The sequence below is a fragment of the Oryza sativa genome, chromosome 6 (assembly GCF_034140825.1).
Source record: "Oryza sativa Japonica Group chromosome 6, ASM3414082v1".
NCBI classification, from domain to species: domain Eukaryota; kingdom Viridiplantae; phylum Streptophyta; class Magnoliopsida; order Poales; family Poaceae; genus Oryza; species Oryza sativa.
The window spans coordinates 2940469-2951767 of record NC_089040.1 but is presented as its reverse complement, the minus strand read 5'-3'; the positions used below and the strand labels follow the sequence as shown (position 1 = coordinate 2951767).

General features: G+C 52.3%; 1 protein-coding gene across 1 annotated transcript; it reads right to left on the bottom strand.

Annotated features, from left to right (window-relative positions):
- Positions 1-7986: 7986 nt before the first annotated feature.
- LOC9272469 (F-box/LRR-repeat MAX2 homolog) lies at positions 7987-10729 on the bottom strand. The gene has a single exon (NM_001424596.1). The coding sequence runs from the start codon at positions 10717-10719 to the stop codon at positions 8557-8559; it is 2163 nt and encodes a 720-aa protein (NP_001411525.1). The 5' UTR covers positions 10720-10729; the 3' UTR covers positions 7987-8556.
- Between the last annotated feature and the right edge of the window lie 570 nt (positions 10730-11299).

Genomic DNA, 11299 nt, shown 5'->3' with positions numbered 1-11299 from the left:
CTTGGCAGGCGAGGTAGGGCCCGGCATGCTTCGGGACGCCGTCTCCCGTCTAGACCGCGCCGGCCGGCAGGTGGGCCTCTGGGGCGGGCGGACTGCGAAGTACGCCGCCAACCAGGGGGGCCTCGCCCAGCGCCTCTCGGAGATAGCCGGGACTCTCCAACGGCTCCCCGAGGAGCTTGAGAGGACGATTAAGTCATCCTCGAGGGACCTCGCCCGAGGAGCGGTGGAGCTCGTACTGGCGAGTTACCAAGCTAGGGATCCCGACTTCTCCCCATGGACGGCGCTGGACGAGTTCCCTCCCGGGACCGAGGATGGCGCGCGCGCGCAGGTCCGGGACGCCGCCGACCATATCGTCCATAGCTTCGAGGATTTGGCCCCTCGGCTCGCGTTCGCCCTCAACTCCGACGAGGAGGACGATGACGGCGGAGTGGGCGACAGTGGCGACGAGGCTGGCGACCCGGGTGCATCGGAGTGAGCCCCTAGGCCCCCGCCAATCTTTAAATAGTTTCTTCTTTTCTTCTTCCGAGGCCTTCGGGCCCCCTTCTTGTATAGACTAATTTAATCTGCAATCAAATAAAGAGGAAATTTTTTGTGTCAATTCTATTTGTTGTGTGTATGAGACGAGGATGGTCTGTGCCGCGGTCCTTTTGTGTCTTGGCTTGAACAAGGGCTCATGCCCAGGTCCTAGTCCTCAAATGGCTCGGGTCGGGGCTAGTGCCTGGGGAGATCCACATGTCGAGACTGGCCAGGCCGGGAGCGTGATGACCGAGGGTTATGGGTGACCCGATTGTGGGTTTTTGCCGATTCCCCCCCGGAGTTCACCACGCCCCGGGGCACGGCTCTGTTCTGGGCCCCGTTTGGCGATTTTAGCCGACCCGAGCCCCCGAGGGCGGGATTGAACACGAGTGACCTATTTCAAGTCAAGATCCTTCAAAAGGAAACAACAGCACAGATACAGCCTTTAGGAAATCGAAAATGCTTTTATTGAAATACAGATATAAGAGAAATAAGAATATGCATATGTGGTAGCCCCCGGCCAACCCTGCACACCCGAGGGGGGTGCGGGGTTGGCCCGAGCCCGAAACCTGACACCCGATTCCCCTTTAGGGGTAGAAGCGACGAAGGTGTTCGATGTTCCACGGGTTAGGCAGCTCTGTGCCGTCGCCCGTGGCCAGCCGAACAGAGCCCGGCCGGGGGACGCCGATCACTCGATACGGACCCTCCCACATTGGTGAGAGCTTGCTCAATCCAGCACGCGTTTGGACGCGGCGTAGGACGAGGTCGTCGACGCAGAGTGATCGGGCCCGGACGTGGCGCTGATGGTAGCGCCGCAGGCTCTGCTGGTAGCGTGCGGCTCGGAGGGCCGCACGTCGCCTTCACTCTTCCAAGTAATCGAGGTCATCTCTGCGAAGCTGATCTTGATCAGCCTCGCAGTACATGGTGGCCCGAGGGGACTTCTGGGTGAGCTCGGATGGGAGAACCGCTTCCGCGCCGTAGACGAGGAAGAAAGGCGTTTCCCCGGTTGCTCGGCTTGGTGTGATTCGGTTCGCCCAGAGCACCGCTGGCAACTCCTCGATCCACGAATCGCCGTGCTTCTTGAGGATGTTGAAGGTCTTGGTTTTAAGGCCTCTGAGGATTTCCGCATTGGCGCGCTCCACTTGGCCGTTGCTTCTGGGGTGGGCAGGTGAGGCGAAGCAGAGCTTGATGCCCATGTCTTCGCAGTAATCGCCGAAAAGTTCACTAGTGAATTGGGTGCCGTTATCCGTAATAATACGGTTAGGCACTCCAAACCGGGCTGTGATGCCCTTAATGAATTTAAGTGCGGAGTGCTTATCGATCTTGACGACCGGATAAGCCTCGGGCCACTTAGTGAACTTGTCGATCGCGACATACAGATACTCAAACCCGCCCGGGGCCCGCCTAAACGGTCCCAGGATATCGAGCCCCCAGACAGCAAATGGCCATGAAAGTGGTATGATCTGCAGGGCCTGGGCCGACTGATGGATTTGCTTGGCGTGGAATTGACACGCTCTGCATCGCCGGACCAGGTCGACCGCATCATTGAGAGCTGTCGGCCAATAGAAACCTTGTCGAAAGGCTTTGCCAACCAAGGTGCGCGAGGCGGAGTGGGCTCCGCATTCGCCTTCATGGATATCGGCAAGAAGCTCGACGCCTTGTTCCCGAGGAATGCACTTCAGGAGGATTCCGTTAGCCGCGCGCCGATAGAGGGTCCCTTCTACCAGCACGTAGCGTTTGGAGATGCGCTGGACGCGTTCACTCCCTTCGCGGTCCTCGGGTAGAGTCTTATCTGTGAGGTATGCTTGGATCTCAGCGATCCAAGCAATCAATCTAAGGGAGCTGGGAGCGCTCCCCTCGGGTCCCGAGGCCTGGACTCCGACGGGCCTCGGGGGCCTGTCAGGCGCATCCGTCTCCCCTAAGGGGTCGGGTCGCGCCGACGGCTGGGCAAGCCTTTCTTCAAAGGCGCCCGGTGGGGTCTGGGCTCGCGAGGAAGCGAGCCGTGAGAGTTCGTCGGCAATCGTGTTATCCCGTCTGGGCACGTGCCGAAGCTCTATCCCGTCAAAATGGCGCTCCATACGCCGTACTTGGCGCACGTAAGCGTCCATCTGCGGGTCAGAGCACCGGTACTCCTTACATACCTGGTTAACGACCAGCTGGGAGTCGCCTAACACCAGGAGGCGGCGGATTCCCAGTCCAGCTGCCACCCTGAGTCCCGCAAGGAGTCCCTCGTACTCTGCCATATTATTGGTCGCCCGAAAGTCAAGGCGAACCAAATATCTGAGGACGTCTCCGCTCGGCGAGGTCAACGTGACCCCCGCACCGGCGCCTTGAAGAGACAGGGAGCCGTCGAACTGCATCACCCAGTGGGCGGTGTGAGGCAGCTGCGAGGGGCCCGAGCTGGCCTCGGGGACTGAGACGGGCTCGGGTGCTGGGGTCCACTCTGCCACAAAATCGGCGAGGGCCTGGCTCTTGATAGCGTGGCGTGGTTCAAAGTGCAAATCAAACTCAGAAAGTTCGATTGCCCATTTCACCACCCGTCCAGTACCCTCTCGATTATGCAAGATTTGGCCGAGGGGGTAAGACGTAACCACCGTGACCCGATGCGCCTGGAAATAATGGCGCAGTTTCCTCGAAGCCATCAGAATAGCGTAAAGCATCTTCTGGGCCTGAGGGTATCGGGTCTTGGCGTCCTGGAGGGCCTCACTAACAAAGTAGACGGGCCGCTGCACCTTTCGGTGGGGCCGATCCTCTTCGCTAGGGGCCACATCCCTGGGGCGCTCTTTGTCCAAGCGGCCTTGCGGGGTGCACTCGTCTTCTGTGCCGACGACCTCGGGGTCGGAGGACGGCAGGGGCGGCCTTCCCACAGTGGCCTCGGGGCCGTCCTGGGGGTCGGGGGCTCCTGGCGTCGTTGGACAAGCGGGCAAAGGGCCAACTCCGGCCGTCAGGGGCCTTAGGCCACCGTTCGGCTCGGGGGCCTCTTCTCCCTGCTGTCTCCCGGGTCGAGTCGGCACAGGGTTAGCCTCGGGGTCAGAGGGCGATAGGTGCGGCCTTCCCGCAGTGGCCCTCGGGCCATCCTGGGGGTCGGGGGCACCTGGCACCGTCTGACAAGCGGGCAGAGGGCCTGCTCCGGTCGTCGGGGGCCTCTCCTCCCTGCTCTCTCCCGGGCCAAACCAGCACAGGGTGGGGGTGCGCGGAATGAGGATTGTCCTCATCGCGCTCCACAACCAACGCCGCACTAACCACTTGCGGGGTCGCCGCTAAGTAGAGTAGCAAGGGTTCATTTGGCTCCGGGGCGACCAGAACTGGGGGAGAGCTGAGATACGCCTTCAACTGAGTGAGGGCACGTTCAGCTTCCTCCGTCCAAGTAAACGGCCCGGAGCGTTTGAGGAGCTTAAATAAGGGTAGCGTCTTCTCTCCCAGCCTCGATATGAACCGACTTAGGGCGGCCATGCAACCGGTGACGCATTGCACATCCCTAAGCTTGCTGGGGGGGCGCATCTGCTCTATAGCTCGTATCTTCTCGGGGTTGGCCTCGATGCCTCGGGCAGAGACCAAGAACCCGAGAAGCTTGCCCGCAGGTACACCGAACACGCACTTATCGGGGTTCAGTTTTATGCGGGCGGAGCGGAGACTCTCAAAAGTTTCCGCTAGATCCGAGAGTAAGGTCTCTTGGTTGCGCGTCTTTACAACCAAGTCATCAACATAAGCCTCAACATTACGTCCTATTTGGCTACCCAAAGAAATTCGAGTAGTACGTTGAAAAGTAGGACCTGCATTCTTTAACCCGAAGGGCATTGTCGTATAACAATAAGTTCATATGGGGGTAATGAATGCAGTTTTTTCCTCATCCTCCCTAGCCATGCGAATCTGATGGTAACCAGAGTATGCATCTAGAAAACACAAAAGGTCGCACCCCGCTGTGGAGTCGACAATCTGATCTATGCGAGGCAGGGGGTAAGGGTCCTTAGGACATGCCTTGTTAAGGTCGGTGTAGTCGATGCACATCCGAAGCTTGCCGTTCGCCTTGGGAACGACCACTGGGTTCGCCAGCCACTCCGGATGGATGACCTCGCGGATGAATCCGGCCTCCAAAAGTCGCGCCACCTCCTCGCGGATGAAGGCTTGACGTTCCGGGGCCTGCCGCCGTACTTTCTGCCGGACCGGCCTTGCGCCCGATCGCACGGCAAGACGGTGCTCAATCACCTCCCTGGGGACCCCGGGCATATCCGCCGGTCTCCATGCGAAGACGTCAGCGTTTGCCCGCAGGAAAGAGACGAGTGCGTCTTCCTATTTGCCGTCCAGAAGACCACCGATCCGTGTGGTCTTGGACGGGCTGTCGCCCAGGGCAACCTCCTTGACCGGGACCTCGTCGCATGTGACTATCCGTTGCCTCGGGGCGGCGGGGGCGGATGTGCTAAGCCTCTCGTCGCCACCCTCGGGCTTGGACGCGGCGGTGAGGTGGTCCGCGCGCTGCTCCATACAAGCAAGCGCGACTTTGAGGTCGCCATGGACAGAGATGGGGCCACGAGAAGCAAACCAAATAAATAGTTTTTGAGGAATAAATGTGGTTTTTTTTCTCTCTTAAAAACTGTTGAATTTTCAGTGGCATTTAATAAATCGCCCTTAATTTCATCTCTTAATATAAAATTAAGCACGAGAAGATTTTTTTTAACTATTTCAGTCGATGGATTAATTAAGCTAGCATGCTGCAAGATCACAAGCGATGCTTCCAATTTCTTCCCTTAAACAAGACGTGTCACGTGTACTTGCGTGACCTTGCTGCAGAGGGAATCAACCTTCGTAATAATCAATTAAGGCGTGTACTTAATTACCTATACACGTGGTCTTACTTACATGCCATAGTGTTATCGATTATAATTAGTAGTCTACCCACGTGGCGCATTTTCTCGAATTACCCCTTTTAAAAAGCAATTTTTATAACTAAAACCCTCGCAAAAACTTTCTTCGGCTGTGTTTAGTTTCTGAAATTGGGGAGAAGTTTGAGAAAAGTTTGTAGTTTGAAAAAAAAGTTACGAGTTTATGTGAGTGGAAAGTTTTGGATGTGATGTGATGTGATGAAAAATTGGAAGTTTTGGGGAAGTTTGGTGTGAGCTAAACAGGACTGGCGTCGTGACATTTAAGCATACAATGTGTTTATGGATTATTATGGTACGGTGTCACAGGATTTGATACTGTATAAATCACGTAGGATGGTCCGTAAAGCTACTTACTTTTCACAAAGCATATCCTACGCAGTAGGTTGCACAACACCTAATCATATAGTGTTGTACTTTATTTATATACACCGAGTTAAATATCATCGCTATATGTTTAGGGCCTATTTTTGGAAAAAAAGTTCTATCAAACATAATGATATAATTTTGTTAGATTCCTTTATGATACAACATGCCTCGTATTCTTCATATTCTTTAGTGAAAGATACATGCTTAACAAAATATAATGGAAGATACAAGCTTAACAAGATATCTATAGTAATTTCGTCAACCTCATGAATAATATATTGATAATAAATTAATCTCTCGAGATATATATGTTTTGTGTTTACACGTGTCTCACGAAAGTAATTGTAACATATGTTTGTAAAAGGATCGATTGTGAAAACCACTCCTCACGCACGTTGTTTTGCTAGCATCGCTAGCGCCGTCAGCATCTACACGGCAGAAAGCTACTGGTGTACTGTACAATATTATCATCACAAGTTAAGGTTGTAAAAAAAAAATACCAACATATTCCAGCACACACATATTTTTCCTCTGAATTTTCTCCACCAATTAATCAAAATAGAGGTCCATAGGACTATATCCTTGTCAGTGCATGACGACATGACGGGCTCCATTTGCTTACTTAATTACTCTACATGACCTCAAATTAGTAGAATCACATTCACATTCACATCAACCTTGACACCATGGTGAAAAAGCCAATATGACATATCTGGGTGCAAACAAAAGAGTGAGTTGCATAACCATCACAAGGATAATTTTCTTCCATACACCTGGAAGACAAAGCTTTCACTTTTACCTTTACTTTGCAGTTGGTGCATGCATGCATAGATGGATAGCTGCATATGCTGACTTTACCTGATGTCTCTGTACTGACTCCTTTAGTTTTATACAAGGCGATAAGCCTAGTAGGCTAGTAGCCTCACCTCACTCGCCGGCTAATATCTTTTGCAGCATCGTCTGAAACCCACTTATCCTTCGAGCATCTGATGAGTATCTGACCTCAGAATCATCGCTCAATTCTATCGGAAGGCACTTGCAGAATATTACTAGCTGATCATCAGATGAATGGAAATCCACGGCCGCCACAAAAATATCTGCTTTAATTCTGATGAAGAGAAACCAGGGAAAACAAAAAAAAGAGGACAGCAGGAAAGGGAGGTGCAACCACAAGGCTGCAACTGACTGCCTGCTCATATGACATCTCTCCTGTCACCAGCTTTGCTTTCAAGACATTCTGAAATTAGATAGGTAGCAAGAAGCGATCAGCACATTAAATATCCAAATGTATAATAATATTGCAACAGATAGTAATGAGCGAGTTATGCAGATGTACCAGCAAGATAAAATGGCATCAAGGAGCATCTGAATTTCCAACACATATCTGCCAAATGTTGATAAATAACTAAAACTATGAGCAAATAATAAGTGTGTGTATGTGCTTGTGTGACGTGGTTGATTGACAATCATGTGAGCAATAAGCCTCAACGTGGCAAAAGAGGAAAGGAGAAGCTTCTCCTCTACCTAATCTACTCCTTCTAGAGGCCAGCTTTTAATCCTGTAGTAGTACTTGCTTAAGCATTATTTTGTGAGGCCTCCAGCTGCTTAATCAAAAAAGCATTATTGCCCTTGCTGATGGATTAGGACAAGAGAGCTCTCTCACTCATGGACGACTTCTTTTTCCATGGCACCAAGAATCGTCTGGATTTGCTTTGACAAAACCAGTGATCTCGCATTATCTTAACTAGCTGAATGGAAGAGGCAAGCAGAGGAATTGGATAAACCGGCTTCTAGTGCGAAAATCTTTTTGTCATGTTCTGATGCTGATCTTGTTCCGCACGTCTTTCTTGTCATGCTACAGTTTGAGGATGAGATGAAGCAAAGGCCAGGTCTCCATTGGGGATCACTGCAGAGAACGAATCAGCAAATGGTGGTAGTCAGTTCTGATGGAACTGATTGGTTGTTCCTTGGAAACTAAAGCAGCTTTCAATCCTGCATAAAAAAGAGAAAACCTTTCAACATTCTATCAGATTAAATCCTTACTGCTGTGTATTAAAGTAAACCTTGTTGTAGCCGGTGTTGCAACTCAACATGCCCGATAATGACATGCAAAACTGGCTTGCACATCTGCACACGCCATCCCATTTGTCACCAAGCCTGTGCATGAAATGGAAAAGGAAAGGGACAGAAATAAACTCAAAGAGCAAAGGCACATAATTTTGGATTAATAGAGCTGTTATGTACACATCAAAATAGTTTCCTATCGCAGTAGTACTGAACTCCGTTGCCCATCCATTGAAAACAGTAAAACACTGACCAATATTAGATGAGCCACTTTCACCCATGAAGCAAAGGGCATAAGAAAAGCGAGTGGCGTTTTTCTTTTGTTTACAGAGTTCAAATGTTACAAACCGCTAGAACCATGCCAATTTGCCAATTACTCTTGCCGGTGTTCACAACTCAGACCATCTTAAAAACAAAATGTTTTTTTTTCTTGGAAAATTTTCCATGAAGCCTAATTTATAATCTTATCTCCTGCAAATATCTCATTTCCGACCCAACTCTCTTATTACATCAAAAAGGGGGTAAAAAAGCAACTGGAGAAGGTTACTTTGCTGACAGATCCAAGTGCTGCCAGTATACTACTCTCCTCAATGGCACTGCAGCAATACACACGACTCCACCCATAATCATAACCAACTCACCAGGAATCCCCTGCCATTGCACAGTGGAGCAATGGCACCATCCAGATAAATCTCTGTATTCAGCTTCAAACCATTTTGTGCCCACATAACTAATCATCAATTTGCCGGCTGTTCAGTTGCACCTCAAACCTAAGCCAAGATTCAGCCCGCATCTCTGTGAACATCAGATCATTCTCTGGGGCTGGATAATAGTCCTCCCGCAACTGCATGTCCCGCAAGTTTGGAATTGAAAGGAAGAAGGTCATGAAGTGCTCATGTGTGGTGCCATGGATGAAAAGCTTCCTGAGTCCAACGCAGCGTTGGATCAATCCCACGGCTGGCAATGTCAGGCTCCGGTGGTGCACATCCTTGTCTTGGGGCGGCCAGTAGTCCAATTCATACAAAGTCTGCAGTGATTCGATACCATGCAAATAAAATCGCTCCCATAGTGAAAGATCCATCTGCCCTGTTGGTGCAGTAAGTGCATAACCCACAGCTTCACTGAGGTCCAATTTCATCTTGGCTAATACTGGGAAGCCTGCAAGATCACTTAAGCCAAAAATTGTTCTTGGAGCAGGTCGTGGGCATGTCCGGCAATCACCCTCCACCTTAATTGAGATCTCCTCAAGCACGGGACAGCTATCGAGACCAGCAGAAATGAGCGGAGAGAGAAGCTGGCCAGCAGAGAACCATAGGGAGAGTGACCTGAGCATCTCCCAGCTTCCAAGATCATCAAATTCCATGTACCTACATTTCTTGGCTGCAGACTCGTACACTTCACCAAGCTCATCATCCTCAGGATCGCATTCGGTGGTGGTGCCATTTGCAACACTGCAGGGTTGTTCGGTTGTGTTCCAGACACAGTTGATCTCAAGACTTTCAATGCGATCACGGATCGGACTTAGAGCAGTGAGACATTCTGCAGTGTGCAGAAGCCGGCAGTGCAAGACAGTGACTTCCTTGAGAGTAGGCCGAAGCGTGAATGCAAGCCTCCTGATCCCAGCCGAAGTGACAAGGTCACAGCCATGGATGCCGAACTTAGCAAGCCTCCGGCACCCACGGCCAATTGCCGCAAGGCTGGCATCCGTGAGATCCTGGCAATTCTTCATGTAAAGTGACTCCAGCCCACCGCACACCGCAACACCATCAAGATGCAACCAAGAGGCCTTACACAGCCCCTGGAAGGAACCCAGGGTCAAGAACTTGATCCGCGGGCACCTTCGGGCAAGCGCCTCCATCGCGGGCGCGGCCTCCAGCACATTGTGCTGGAGATCCATGGTGAAATCCTCCAGCGCGGGGAGCGCCGCGAAGAAGGCGACTAGCCCCGCAACGGTGATGGCCGCCTCCTCCCTCTGGATGTTGGCCGCAGCCTCGAACGGCTCGCTGAGCCGCAAGACGGTCAGCCGCGGGCAGCTGGTGGCCAGCGAGAGCAGCGCGTCGTCGCCGACGCAATCGCTGAACCGTGGGTTGAACAAGCATGGCGCCACGAGCTTGCGGAGGTTGGGGCAGGAGGCCGCGATTGGCCCAAGCTCGGAGGATTTGAAGCCGTCGGTGGCGGCGGCGAGGCCGAGGTCGAGGTGGGTGAGCGCCGCGGTGGCGGAAGGGTGCGTGGTGAGCGCCCTCACGACGTCCTCGGTCCAGCAGTAGAACTCCGACAGGTCGAGCTCCCGGAGCGCGGCGCAGGTCTCCAGCAGCGGCTCGAGATCCGCGCCGTCGGGGAGGGTGGGCGGGCGCTGGTGCCAGCGCACGAGCTTGACGCGGCGGAGGGAGGCCTGCCAGTGCGGGGTGAGGTTGGCGAGCGTGGTGGGGTCGCGGCAGTAGACGGCGAGCGAGGTCACCGCCGGGAAGCAGCCCGCGAGGCGGGCGGCGATGAAGGCGTTCTGCTCGGAGATCGCCTCGGGGTGGTACACGTTCATCCCCGACGACGACGACGCCGAGGGCGCGCCGCCGCCGCCGCCGCCGCAGGGCGGCACGGAGGAGAGAAGCGGATGCCCCCACGGCGAGACGAGCGAGAGGTCGAGGTGTTCCAGCGCCGGGAAGCGGAACGCGTGCGAGAGGAACAGGAACCCCGGCGACCTCGGGTCGCCCCTCAGCGAGAGCTCCGACCTCGTCGCCCGCTCCGCCGCCCGCATCCTCCCGCACGCCAGCGCCGCCCTGTGCCGAGACCTCACGTCCGTCAGGAAGCTCAGGATGTGCAGCAGCAGCGGCTCCGGCAGGTCCAGTATCGCCGACGACGAGGACCTCCCCTCCTCCACCTCCTCCTCTTCCGCCATGGGCGACGTCTACTCCTCTCTCTCTCTCTCTCTCTCTCTCTTCTTTCTCTCTCTTGCTGCCGTTGAGGGATTTGGGGTGAAGCGAGTGGGGACGAGAAGCCACACAGCGAAGTGATATACTCGACAGCTCTCCCTTTTTTTTTTCCTTCTTTTTATTTTTTTGATAATTTTATCCTCTTATCCCCTTCGGATTAAATTATTTCGTCTCGTTTCGTTTCCACTTTTATAATTACACCCTCACCTTTTCCTTTTTTAACAGTACCCTCCGTTTCACAATACTCCATCCGTTCCATTTTAAGTGCAACTTTCCACGCTCAATTTGATCGTTCGTGTTATTTATTTTTTTTTATAATTAATATTTTTATTATTATGAGATGATAAAACATGAATAGTACTTTACTCGTGACTTATGATTTTAAATTTTTTTAAATAAAACGAAATCAAAGCTGGGCTCGGAAAACCATGGCTGCACTTGAAATGAGACGGAGGGAGTACAGGTTATTTCAGGTTACAAAAGTTTGACTATATTTATAGACAAATATAGTAATATTTATAATACTAAATTAGTTTAGCCAAATCA

Coding starts and splice junctions, on each gene's coding strand:
- LOC9272469 (NM_001424596.1), bottom strand. CDS start 10,719: ATGGCGGAAGAGGAGGAGGTGGAGGAGGGGAGGTCCTCGTCGTCGGCG.